General features: G+C 41.8%; 1 protein-coding gene across 3 annotated transcripts in view; it reads left to right on the forward strand.

Moving 5' to 3' along the window:
• The window catches only part of LOC142138998 (C4b-binding protein alpha chain-like), a 104,166-nt gene that overhangs the window by 58,066 nt on the left and 31,496 nt on the right, over positions 1-14,604 (forward strand). For all 3 annotated transcript variants that reach the window (XM_075196210.1, XM_075196211.1, XM_075196212.1), the window contains exons 8-10: positions 3,316-3,495; positions 5,607-5,795; positions 5,943-6,039. In XM_075196210.1, coding sequence (XP_075052311.1) covers positions 3,316-3,495; positions 5,607-5,795; positions 5,943-6,039 — 466 coding nt within the window. The remainder of the gene's footprint in view (positions 1-3,315; positions 3,496-5,606; positions 5,796-5,942; positions 6,040-14,604) is intronic.

Below are 14,604 nucleotides of genomic sequence, written 5' to 3' on the forward strand. Positions count from 1 at the left end.
CACAGGAACCATCAAGAGTCGGTACCAAACCGAGATGCCTCTCGCATGAGAAGTGGGAGAGAGAGACGACATAATACCAGGGGGAGGAAAGTAGCATTTTTAAATAGAATGGTTTCATCTGAATTCTTCTCAGTCCTGTACATTTATTAACAGCTAATTAATCAAACACCTGGATCTTTGTTATTACCAATAATTCACTTTTACTATTCTATTGTATGTATTGAATCATTATACATTATCCAGCAAAATCAATCATTTTTGTATTTACCATAATAATGAAATCTCCATTTCATATTCTTATCTGCAACACCTCTATCAGAATGCTACTTTGTTTTCTATATCTTATTCCTGTTTCTAACAATTGATTGTTTTCTGTGGGAACCCCACTTATTATTTATCTCATGTTATACACTATATGGACAAAAGTATTTGCCCACACCTGTTAATTATTGAAATGAGGTGTTTCAATCAGACCCGTTGCCAGGGGTGTATAAATTCAAGCACCTAGCCATGCAATCTCCATTTGCAAACATTTGTGATACAAAATGGGTCATTCTGAAGAGCTCAGTGACTTCAAGCGCGATACTGTGATAGGATGCCACCTTTGCAATAAGATGGTTTGTGAAATTTCATCCCTGTTACATATTCAACGGTCAACTGTAAGTAATATTATTAGAAAGTAGCGTTTAGGAACAACAGCAACTCAGCCACGAAGCGGAAGACCACGTAAAATCAACAGAGCGGGGTGAACGACTGCTAAGGTGCATGGTGCGTAAAAGTCGCCAACGCTCTGCTGATTTCATAGCTGAAGAGTTCCGAACTTCCACTGGCATTAATGTGAGCACAAAAACTATGTGGCAGGAGCTTAATGGAATGGGTTTCCATGGCCAAGTAGCTGCATGCAAGCCTCACATCACCAAGACCAATGGCAAGCGTCGGATGGAGTGATGTAAAGCACACCAACACTGGACTGTGGAGCAGTGGACACGTGTTCTATGGAATGACGAATCACGCTTCTCTGTTTGGCAGTCTGATGGGCAAGTTTGGGTTTGGGAAATTTCGGGGGAACATTACCTGCCTGACTGCATTATGCCAATTTTGAAGTTTGGTGGAGGAGGGATAATGGTATGGGGCTGTTTTTCAGGGTTTGGGCTAGGCCCCTTATCTCCAGTGAAGGGCAATCTTAATCTTACAGCGTACAAAGTCATTTTGGACAATGTTATGCTTCCAACTTTGTGGAAACAGTTTGGGGAAGGCATTTTTCTATTTCAACATGACTGTGCCCCAGTGCAAAAAGCAAGGTCTGCAAAGACATGGTTTGATGAGTTTGGTGTGGAATAACTTGCCCACACATAGCCAAGATCTCAAACCCATCGAACACCTTTGGGATGAACTGGAATAGAGATTGCGAGCCAGGCCTTCTCGTCCAACATCAGTGTCTGACCTCATAAATGCTCTACAGAATGAATGGGCACAAATTCCCACAGAAACACTGCAACATCTTGTGGAAAGCCTTCAAAGAAGAGTGGAAGCTGTTATCACTGCAAAAGGTGACCAACTCCATATTAAAGTATATGTATTTGAATACAATGTCATTACAGTCCCTGTTGGTATAATGGTCAAACGTCCGAATACTTTTGTCCATATAGTGTATGTTGTAGTCTGATGGCAAATTTTATCTATTTCGCTTTTTAATTTTCCTGTATGCCTAATACATTATGTCTTTGGCTGTACTTTATTTTAGCACTATAGGTTATTTGTGACAGTATACCTAGTTTATAGCAGCTTTTTTATATTGTTACATTTAATAAAGTTCATATTTGTACATCAAGTCCTGTGATGATCTGGTTAGTGCCTCTTTTGTCTAATGGTGGATAACAATTTTGCTGCCACTCTCATAGCCCATATGAGATTTTTTTGATTTGCATATTTGGACTTTGTGATCAGTATTTTTATGCGGGCTATCTGGACACCCTTTCTCTTCTGCTTGTGCTTGGGGATCTTTTAACTTTTAGCAATGACATTGTATTACTTTTTCCAATTATTTGCTTTCTTTGTGCAAACACCAATATTTTATTTTTAAATGTTATTTTTCGACAATACGACATAAAAAAACAGTAGGGATGTTTGTAAATGATGCCATTAGGAAATATAAATAAATACATTGAGTGGACCTTTCCTTTACAAACACTGTAACCTGTAAAATGATTAAATACTATCTTAGACAGTTCTGTTCAAATCCTGTCTGCTTGTTACATATTTTTTCAACATTGTTATCATGGACAGGCAAGATTGGTCTCTATCCAAAGCCATGAATCTGGTCTCTTTTGGACCCTAATACCAAATTTCAAGCATATTTCAAGTAACAGTCTGTGCTGAGAATCAATCATTAAATGAGACTGGGCTTTTGCAATGACCAGTATATCTTTCTATGTACATTGTAATATTGCTCCCTATGATATTTATGCTCCGTTCCATTATGATGCTGTGTGCTAGTTTATTAAGGGACGCAAAAAGAATGTAAAAAACGCAAAATAAAGCAGGCATACACTCTTATGTATTCAACAAGGAGCGGATGTAAAGATACGTCTGTTGATGAATACGGGTCTAGGTCCGCTCTGTTCTAACAGATGATACACTGCATGATACATCCAATATACAGTATAAATGTTGTATAAAGGCCCAAAAGAACGCATAGGGGAAAAAACTATTCAATTACTGTCACTTTTTAATCAATGACAAAACATAACATATATAATATATACAGTTATAATATATAATAAAATACATTTAATGTTATGAATGTCTACTGTACGTAAAATGCATTTTTTACAGTTGCTTCTGATTGCAAACATGTTCTAGTTTGCATATGTGACTGTTATGTCTAATAATAGACATTTACACCCAACCTGTAGCTGGTACAAGTGATACAACAGAAAAATGTTTAACTTAGAGATGTCTAAAGCTGGAACTGGACATTGCTGCATGCGCTCGAGTTTGGCACGCCAGTACTGTGCATTGACTACGTGCATATGCCCATTCCTCTCCCTGCTCTGCCCATGTAATCGTAGATTCTCATATGGGTCCTTTGTGCTCGAAAATGAATTGGACATTGTTGCTTTCACTGCCATATGGTCTGGGTCTGGGCATGCACAGAACGATTTTGCACAAAATACGGTACAAATCAGCATTTACATTCCTTACTGAATCAGGCCATGTATGATTTGAATGTTTCTCAGGCAGGAAACACACTTGCTATGTTAACAAATGTATTTTATGATTTGTAATTGTTTTTTTCCCTCACCTCTTTCATAGCTGTTGAATGCTCTGATCCAGTTGTTCCACAATCAAGGAAGTTGTCAGGATTTGTTGGTCCATACACTCTAAATTATGCTGTGAGATTTGAGTGTTTGGATGATTATGTCATGAATGGGTTCAGTTCCATCACTTGCAGCATTAACAGTCAGTGGGAGCCTGAAGTTCCAAAGTGTCTGAGTAAGTTTTCCTTATTGTTCATAATATTACTTTGTAAATGTATGCTAATAACAAGTTATGGAGTTTATTGAAAGCTGTCCACGACCCCTGAGCATGTGAACTGAAAAATTTGAAGTTAATGGAGAAATCGTTCTACAGCAGTTTACTTACTGCTCATTTGCAAATTTACAATTTGTCACTTTTTATAATAATAATGCATTAGAGCATTGTTATTTAAATAATTTATATTATAATGAAGTGACTCTTGAGCTCTGTCTTCTGTCACACACGCTTTATTGGGAAAAAGACTCTTCTCACTGTATAAACTTTATTTGTTATCAACATTATTTTCACTTCATCTTTCACCAACATATTTAGGTTTTTAGTATAGTCGCTTAAAATTGCCAGCGACACAAAAATATACATTTCCTCTAATATAAAATAAAACAGAAATTCTAGCATAATAATGATACACAAAAGCTAGTAAATATGCTAAAATATTATGTGAGGTACGTATGGTCTGGTCTAACATTAATCTTGGCTATATGTGTCTTCTAATCCTGCACATTGCAATTTTCAAGTTTTGATTGAATTATTTGATCGTATTATCTTATGAAATCGCTACACACAATGCACATTTTGGATCTCAGTTGGAGTTGGATGCATTTGCTCTCTGAATGCACATAGGAAAAGGTGCACACAAAAAAAACATATTTACAAGCAAATTCAGTCTCCAGATGTGTCCAGCTCAAAAACAGTATGATTTGCGCCAGGTGTATGTCAGACGTACCTACTCCCAACCCTACCTGTAGCATAAAGATGAATAGGATAATGCAACAGTTATGGTGTGTATCACTTGCATACTAAGACTACCATTAAATAACAGTTGGAAACACACTTTTCCCCTGTATATTAATACTTTATTGTGTACTGCTTATTTTCCATTAATATCTAACACTTTACTCACACTGTGTACCTCTGTGATTAATTCCATTCATATGTAATATATGTGCAATAAAATAAGTAGATTTAACTAACAATACAATTGTATTTTAACAATAAAATATTATAATTTAATTGAAGTTTAAACAATACTAATAGTTCAAAAAAATCCATAGGGTGCACCTTAATACACCAGTGCCATTTAGGTACACCGTGATGCGTTTCTGATGTTTCGCAGGATCCAGGGGCCCTGCATATCTGTATCTCCTGAATCGGAGAGAAAGCACAATTTTCTGTGTATTATAATGTTTTAATTATAATTTGGGCAATGTTTTATGATTATTTGCATCATATGCTTTTATATTCTGCATTGCTAATTAATATGCTTCTGTGTAAAACCACCATGTTCTATAGCAAAATGCAACAAGTCTGTTCACACGGGACAGCTTCTAATGAATACACTACTTGTACCACACGAGTCTTTCCAATGTTTACTGAGGTTTACCTGTAATAGGCAGAATGGCATAGTTCGGATTTTGAAGCAAACGAAGCATATTTATTTTTCTACGGTCAAATCATTGTGTAAATTCCTCTTAGTGTCCCTGATTACAGGCAAGGGAGAAAACAAAAAAGGTTACAGTGAAATGATAGACCAAGTCATCTTAAGAATCCTTTGAACTCCCACAAGAAGTCAAAAGTTCATTGTCAGTAGGACTCTATTGAATTGATTCTGCAGCAGGGAAAGGGAAGTACCCATGTTCATAAAGTTTATAATACATTTCCTTCAACTGTATGTAGTGTTGACTGTGCATCTATATTTGCGCTGCACACTGCAAAGAGCTTAGCATATGGTATATGCCTAAGCATGATTGCGTATATTGCTGCATTCAAGTATTAATAGTAATTATTATATTGGTATTAGAAGGCAGCACAGCACTTACCTGGATAACAGTCTTGGACTTTTCATCAAGGGAACAAACTCCCCAGTGTCTTCAAATATCCTTTTATATACAATAGGGCCTACATTATTCCAATGATATCATATGTGATGTACAACAGTTACCTACCACTGTTCAGTAAGACATGTATGGAATAATTTAAAATGTGATATTTCACCAATGTGTCTTCTATCAATTATTTCTGCTGTTTATGCTATTTACTCTATTGCTAAACTGCTGTTTGTTTCTCAGCTGTGTGCGGTTCCCCTCCCACATTTACTTACGCGGATCTTGATAACAGATTTGCCAACCTAACCAACTACTTCAGTGGTACGACGGTGCAGTACAACTGCAAACAAGGATATGAACGTGATCTTAATAAAAACAATACTATGACATGCTCAGGCAGAAGCTGGTCCAAGCCTGACCAGTTCTGTTCACGTAAGTACTTCTTGCTCCTCCCATTGCTAAAACTTAAGGTATGTGTTTGTACATATATATAAAATACATCAATATAGTATATAATGTGTGTGTATGTAGAAGAGATAGCATTTATGATAACACATAATTACATTTTACTTTTCACAGCTATATCATGTGGAGATCCAGGGGAAGTAACGAATGCTCACATGTCTGCTCCAGACTTCCTCTTTGGCACCAGAGCAATCTATACATGTGTGAAAGGGTAAGTTGTATCCTTCGTGGAGTTAACACATTGCAGTATGTTACATGTATCTGTTGTTGCTGTTTGTTTGTTTGTTTATATTTTTCATTTTAATTTTTTAAGTTTTGTTTAATGTATAGTATAGTTTTTTACAAGCAATAACTCATGTAGTTAACATATTGAATATCAATAATTTCAATGTTTACCCATAATAAATTAACTTTAGTTTAAGAAAACAACTTTAAAAAATAAAATAAAATAACAGCTAATATATGGAAGATCCAGTACTGTCTCTGCATTTCCTCTGCAAACTGTCCCTGGTAACCAGCAATTTGTAAACTGTACTGCAGTGTGTACTGCCAGTTCTCATGTAATAGATAACTTCTGTGAGTGCAGCCCAATAAGGAATGAGGTGCGACATGTTGTTTAAGAGATGAAAAATACATCTTCAGAGGAGGGATGACAGGACCACTACTGGATTGGGTCCTGGAATTTTAATGTTGAACAAAAACACATGTATATATTTTATTTCTAGTATTTAATGATTTATTGTCTTCAGGAAGCTTGACTGTTAAGGAGTGTGGACCACTTACATGGCAGTCGTCATTTTTGTCAAGGGATCTCAAGTTCCATTTCATTTTGAGTAATATTTTCTTTGTAAGGGTGGAAATGTTCTGTACTTCTTCATTTATATTTCCAGAAATTAAAATAATTATTGAAATACACCAGTTGGACTGCTGCTGATCAAGACCTGGAATCAAATGTCTGCTGAAGGTCTCAAAGGACACTGAAAACAAAGTCAGTCGGGGGGGCGTGGCTTGGACGCCATACTGCATGAACACTTATTTTCAACAGCTCCGAATATCGACCCTAAATCCGACATTAAGGCGCAGTGATTTTGCTCCAATTTCTTGCTCCTGCACACTCTCCTTACACCTGGGAAGCTGTAGAGCACCTGTGGCTGTCGTTGTGACCCCCGGCTATATAGCACCCATGCTTGGGTGGCACCAGCCTGCCTGGCACGGCATCAGATTTCTGCCATCTCCGCACAGATCCCCTCCACAATCCCCCTGTGGACCAACTCCAAGGACCCGGCTGCCTTTTCCACCTTCTGGCCGCCTGCCGTCAGAACCCGTCTGCCATATGCAGCCCAGCCTCATCCCAACCACTTTGCCGTTTACTCTGCTCCCTGTTCATTGGACTTACATTGAGGGCTAAGACGTCGGACCCAGTGTGTGTCTCCTTTTTCAGGGCTGCAGACCCGCGTTTGGCCACTTCAGAGGAGCTCCGGAGAAGAGAGGCCTACTTTCGTCCTTGAGCCTTGGTGCCTGGTAACTGCGGTACCCCCGGCGATCCACTTCTGGTGGGGGCGTGGCGTACCAGTGCTGAAACTGACTATCTCTCCATACTCAGCCACACCACCACTATGATCTTGGCAACCTGTTTCTGGTTTTGCCCTCAGGTCAGTGGAAGAGCCACTGTCGCGGTCGTCTGAATTTCTTGATCCGATTCGGGACCCTTGGGACTAGCTGGAGCAGGAGTGAAACAGAACTTAGCAGCCTGGATGAACTTCTTGCTCATGTTCTTGCTGATTGTAGAATATAGCAAGGGAATTAGCAGTCTGGAAATGTAGACAGGAACAGTGCACTAGTAATGCAGACAGGAACACTGCACTTGTAATGCAGTCAGGAACACTGCACTTGTAATGCAGTCAGGAACACTGCACTTGTAATGCAGTCAGGAACACTGCACTTAGGAATGCAGACAGGAACACTGGAGCCAAGAACTATCCTCTGGAGAGAAGTGTGTTGTTCTGGCAATGAACAGATCACAGCAGCAGGTTTAAATAGGGTGTCCCAAACAACTATTGGCTGATCAGTTCATGTGATCACAGCTGCAGAATCTGGTTGGTCTGGAATGATCACCTGACTGCATCCAAGATGGCCGCGCCCATGCAGCAGAACAAACAGTATGTGTTTGTTTACAAACGGAGGTGTGGAGGATGGGAATGCTGCAGACGACCAGAAGGGACCCAGGTAGCCGTGATATGACAGCGGTGGATGAGGTAAGTGCGGCTAAGATCCCGATTTGTGACAGTACCCCCTCCCTTACGAGTGGCCACTGGACACTTAGATTGGGGTTTAGTTGGAAACCAGCGGTGAAATTTTCTGATGAGAGATGGAGCATGGACATCAGAAGCTTGATCCAGGCTCTCTCTTCTGGACCATAGCCCTTCCAGTCGACTAGATATTGTAAGGTCTTATGTCGAAACCGAGAGTCCAAGATCTCTTTAATTTCATATTCATCACCATGTTCAGTCTGCACTTCAGGAGAAACCAGTTTGGGTGTATAAAACCGATTTAGCACCAGTGGTTTTAAGAGAGAAATATGGAAGGAGTTGGGTACCTTGAGGTAAGATGGTAAATGTAATTTGTAGGACACTGGATTGATGACCCGGGAGATGTTAAATGGTCCAATAAAGCGGGGAGCGAATTTCATAGATGGAACTCTAAAGGCATAGATTGCGAGTAGACAGCCATACTCTGTCTCCCGGTTTCAAGCTTGGAATGGCTCGTCGCTTTTTGTCGGCCTGAATTTTGTAGCGTTGGGACGCTTTAAGTAGAGATTCCCGTACTTGGCGCCAGTGGCCTGCAAAATTCTTTAGGAAAACTTCAGAGGCAGGTACTGAGGCTGTAGGAAGTGGAGTAAACAAGGGTACCCTGGGGTGTAGGCCATAGACCGTATGAAATGGAGTGGAAGCAGAAGATTCGTGATAATGATTATTATGAGCAAATTCTGCCCAAGGAAGCAGATCTACCCAGTCGTCTTGAGAAGAAGATATGTACAAACGGAGAAATGTTTCTAGGTCCTGATTGACTCTTTCCGTTTGCCCGTTGGACTGTGGATGATAGGCCGAAGAGAAGTTTAGTTTGATCTGTAGTGCTTGGCATAAGGATCTCCAGAATTTCGCCACAAACTGAACTCCTCTATCTGAGACGATTTCTTCAGGACACCCATGCAAACGGAAGATCTCCTTTATAAATTGCTGAGCCAGTATAGGTGCTGATGGGAGGCCACGGAGAGGAACAAAATGCGCCATTTTAGAGAATCGGTCAACGATGACCCAGATGTTATTGAAATTATTAGAATTTGGCAAATCAGAAACAAAGTCCATAGAAATATGGGTCCAGGGTTTGGTGGGAATAGGCAGAGGCAAAAGTTGACCAGCTGAAGATTGTCTTGAACTTTTATGTTGGGCACAGCTGCCACATGCGGAAACAAATTGCTGAACACCCTGATGAAGAGTAGGCCACCAGTAGCGTCTATATGAAAGATTGAGTTTTGTGGATGCCCGCATGACCGGCAAATCTGGAACAATGTGCCCATTGGAGCAATTTTTTACGCAGATTCTCAGAAACAAAAGTTTTTCCCTGGGGAGGTGTATTTTCGGGTCTACTGACTGCGATGCTGAGTGGGCGGATAATAGGCCGTGGATCCACAGTGATGGAATCTTCCTCTTTCACCATAGAACGTGACAGAGCATCGGCCTTGCGATTTTTGGAACCGGGACGGAAGGTGACATGGATATCAAATCGAGAAAAGAATAGTGCCCATCGGGCCTGTCGTGGATTCATGCACTGTGCAGTTTTAAGGTAGAGCAGATTCTTGTGATCCGTGTATATTGTGACAGGATAACGAGCTCCCTCAAGTAAATGCCTCCACTCTTCAAGCGCCAATTTGATGGCAAGCAGTTCTTTGTTCCCTATGGCATAATTTCGTTCAGCTGGTAAAAATTTCCTGGAAAAGAACCCGCAGGGATGCCATTGCTCATCAGCTGGTTTTTGGGAAAGAACTGCCCCTACTCCGACAGATGAGGCATCAACTTCCAAGTAGAATGGACAGGTTAAATCTGGTTGCCGGAGTATGGGAGCAGAAATAAATGCTTGTTTCAGAAGTTGAAAAGCTGTTTGGGCTTCTTCAGACCACTTGGCAGGATTAGCTCCTTTTCTGGTGAGGGCGGTGAGTGGTGCTACCACAGTAGAGTAGCCACGAATAAATTTTCGATAATAGTTTGCGAATCCCAGAAATCGCTGTATTGCCTTTAGTGTAGATGGTTGAGGCCAGTTAGGAATAGCTTGCACCTTCTCTGGGTCCATACGGAGACCAGTACCTGAGATTATATACCCCAAGAATGGAATGGATTCAACTTCGAAGGTGCATTTTTCAAGCTTGCAATACAGTTTATTCCTTCTGAGACGGCTGAGGACCTCTTTAACATGTCTGCGATGGGACTGGATATCAGAGGAGAAAACGAGAATATCGTCCAAATATACCACAATAGTATGGTACAGTAAGTCCCGAAAGATTTCATTTATGAAATTCTGAAAAACTGCTGGGACATTGCTCAGACCGAATGGCATGACTAGATATTCGTAGTGCCCATCCCTGGTGTTAAAGGCGGTTTTCCATTCGTCGCCACGCCTAATGCGAATCAAATTGTAGGCCCCACGGAGATCCAACTTTGTGAATATTTGGGCACCTTTGACTCTGTCAAATAACTCTGTAATTAGGGGCAGAGGATACCGGTTCTTGATGGTAATGTCATTGAGACCTCGGTAATCGATGCAGGGACGTAATCCACCATCCTTTTTCTTTACAAAAAAGAACCCGGCTCCTGCTGGTGAAGAGGATGGACGAATGAAGCCTCTTTCCAAGTTCTCTTTTATATATTCAGACATAGAGTTTGTCTCAGGGATAGAAAGAGGGTAGACTCTGCCACGTGGTGGGGTTTTACCTGGAACAAGATCAATGGGACAGTCCAAATCCCGATGAGGTGGTAGAGTTTCAGCAGCCTGCTTACTGAAAACGTCTGTGAACTCTTGGTAGGCAGAAGGAACTGTCAAAACTTCTTTATCAGAGGTGGAGCAATGTGGAAGAACACGTTGTAAACAGGACTCGAAACAAGTTGGAGCCCACGCCAAGATTTGTGGAGTCGACCAGTCGATATGGGGGTTATGCAATTGAAGCCATGGAAACCCGAGAACCACAGGACTAGTGGCTTCTGGGATGACCAAAAAGGTAAGGGATTCAGAATGCAGAACTCCTATTTGGAGCGTCACTGGAGAAGTCTGATGCGTAATGGTACCCCCTGGAATACGGCTACCATCAACCGCAGAGAGAAAGATGGTCACTGGAATTTTCACTAGTGGAATGGCTAGTTCAGCAGCTAATTTGGCAGACATGAAATTCCCAGCTGCTCCTGAATCCAGCAGGGCTGAAATGTATTGGGAGCCTTGAGCGTGTTTCAGGGTGACTGGGATAATAAAGTCCTTGCCTTGTGGGGAGCGAAGGGCCACTCCTAGGCTCACCTCCTCATAGTCAGCTAGGAGGGTATGTTTACCCGGTTTGCGAGGACAATAATGTAGCAGATGTCCGGAACTGGCACAGTATAAGCAAAGTTTCTCTCTAACTCGCCGTTGTCACTCGGTGGGTGAAAGACGTGCTTTGCCTAGTTGCATGGGTCCTTCAGGGAAAGGAGACAATGCACGGACCCGTTGAATAGGGAGGAACTTGGGGTGTTTCAGCCTCCTCTTTTCTAGAGCTCTCTCTCTGAACCGAATATCAACCCGATTGTAGATGGTAATCAATTGGTCTAGCGTTGTAGGTAAATCCCGAGACGCTAATACATCTTTAATGTGGTCAGACAGGCCCTACCAGAAGACCGCAACAAGAGCATCGTTATTCCAAGACAGCTCAGAGGAAAGTGTTTGAAATTGAACGGCATACTGGCCCACGGTCTGCTGCCCTTGCCGAAGCCGCAGAATATCTAAAGCGGCTGACGCTGTTCTTCCAGGCTCGTCGAATATTCTGCGGAAGGTAGACAGGAAGCTATCAATATCAGATAAAATTGGGTCAGATTTTTCCCAGAGCGGTGATGCCCATGCTAGAGCTTGCCCTGATAGTAGCGAAACAATATAAGCAGTTTTGGTACGTGCAGTAGGGAAATTCTCGGGTTGTAATTCAAAGTGTATACTACACTGGTTGAGAAACCCGCGGCAATTCTTCGGATCGCCATTGTATTTAGCTGGCGTGGGAAGATGGAGTCCGGATGAAGTGGGTAGTGAAGCAGGTATTACTGGCTCAGGCGGAGTATGGGATGGTTGACTGCGGAATAACTGCAAGGTATCCATATGTGTAGAAACATCCTGCAGCAATCTCAAAATTTGCCCCTGGTTAGTTTCTTTTCTCTCAATGCGTCCAGCTAATATTTGGACAGAGTCCTCCCTCGGGGTATGTTCCCCTAGCGGATCCATTGGGCCAGAACAAACTGTCACGGTCGTCTGAATTTCTTGATCCGATTCGGGACCCTTGGGACTAGCTGGAGCAGGAGTGAAACAGAACTTAGCAGCCTGGATGAACTTCTTGCTCATATTCTTGCTGATTGTAGAATATAGCAGGGGAATTAGCAGTCTGGAAATGTAGACAGGAACAGTGCACTAGTAATGCAGACAGGAACACTGCACTTGTAATGCAGACAGGATTACTGCACTTGTAATGCAGTCAGGAACACTGCACTTAGGAATGCAGACAGGAACACTGGAGCCAAGAACTATCCTCTGGAGAGAAGTGTGTTGTTCTGGCAATGAACAGATCACAGCAGCAGGTTTAAATAGGGTGTCCCAAACAACTATTGGCTGATCAGTTCATGTGATCACAGCTGCAGAATCTGGTTGGTCTGGAATGATCACCTGACTGCATCCAAGATGGCCGCGCCCATGCAGCAGAACAAACAGTATGTGTTTGTTTACAAACGGAGGTGTGGAGGATGGGAATGCTGCAGACGACCAGAAGGGACCCAGGTAGCCATGATATGACAGCGGCGGATGAGGTAAGTGCGGCTAAGATCCCGATTTGTGACAGCCACAAATCATCACCACTTCTACTCTTTTTACAGGCTGCACAGAAGAAATTCTATACTCCTGCAACCAATCTCCTTATACTCGGAGTAATCTTGTTCTGTGCTTACAAAACACCAGTGCTCTGTATCCGAGACTTTCTACTTCTTGTTACAAGCTCTGTGGCCTGATTTAATCTCCATCTTGCACAAATTGGGCTGAAAAATATCTATATACCGAATGTGAGGCTCTGCCACCACCTGGTGGTCATATTACAATATTACATCTGCTATTCTTCTACAGTTTCACAGCCTGCACCTAATATAAATAAATTAAAAATTTCTCCTAGCCAGCCACTCTAAATTCTTCTTTCCATCTAAATAACAATTTACCATTAATAAACAATCATAACTGGTTGCATACCTATTATTTGTTAGTGTTTCTGTTGAAACTCGTTATATATTTGGAAGGGAGCTTCTACACCACGTTGTAATATGCCTGATATTTAGCGCTGTCCTTTCCACCCATGTGGCCACTTTTCGTCTCTACAGTCATAGTGCCTGAACAGTTATCTGTTTTCCTAGCCTATAAACGGGTTCCTGCAGCCCATCATGCCACCTAAGAAGAACATACCTAATACTCTTACTCCTCATATCCGTTTCCTACCTAAAGTTTCCTCTAAACCGGAGACCTCTCCTTTTGGCAAGGACCGTTCTCAACCCGCATCAGCTTCTGAGGCTTTTGCTCTTCCAATATCTTCACCACTTCCTACCATGAGTCCTGACTCGGAGCTGGATGCCCCACTTACGGTCCGCACTCTACCAGATGCTGACTGTCTAATGAACTTCGGGCCTTGATTGGCAACTTGAAAACATACGTTGTGGAATTAGGATCCCGTACAGATCATCTGGAGTCTAAGGTGGAGGAAGTGATTGCCTCTCATAATGACCTACTTACCTCCCGCTAGCATTTACAAAAAGAGGTCCTCTTTCCTCAAAGATAAAGTGGCAGATCTAGAGGACCGCTCACACAGGAATAACGTCAAGATAAGGGGCATTTCAGAAACGGTCTTGGGCCCGGAACTAGAGGGCTTTGCCACATCACTGTTTAGAATGTTATTACCTTCAGCTGACAACAAAAATCTCTTAATTAATCGTATCCATAGACTATCTCGCCCACGATCAGAATAAAGCAATGAGCCCAGAGACACTCTCCTATGTGTTCATTCCTTTTCCATCAAGGAAGCTATTCTTCGGGCTGTACGGAACACTGACAATTCTGAACATTTAGGATTTCTTTAGTTGTTCCAGATTATCTTTTCAACAGATTACAGCTGCATTGCGAGCACATGATGTTCCTTATCGATGGAGTTTCCCAGTCAAACTCCTGGTTCATCGAGAGGGTTCCACCTACGTTATGTCCTCAATAGAAACTGGTCTGAAACTTCTGGCAGAATGGAAGATGCCCCCTCCTGTAGGTCCTGAGATACGCCACCATCCTCTTTCCACAGAATGGACTCAAGTCTCAAGGGACTAGTCATTATTGTGTCTCTTTCCGGGACTATTCTTGCTCCTGCTAGCTTGAGCCGGTTCGGTATGCCTGTTTTTATTAAACCATGTCTCTGGGGTCTGTCGGATTGACAATATATTCAGTATATATGCTCACACTTGACATTGTTCAGATTTTTGGT

This window comes from Mixophyes fleayi, chromosome 2, assembly GCF_038048845.1.
Source record: "Mixophyes fleayi isolate aMixFle1 chromosome 2, aMixFle1.hap1, whole genome shotgun sequence".
In the NCBI taxonomy this organism is placed as follows: domain Eukaryota; kingdom Metazoa; phylum Chordata; class Amphibia; order Anura; family Limnodynastidae; genus Mixophyes; species Mixophyes fleayi.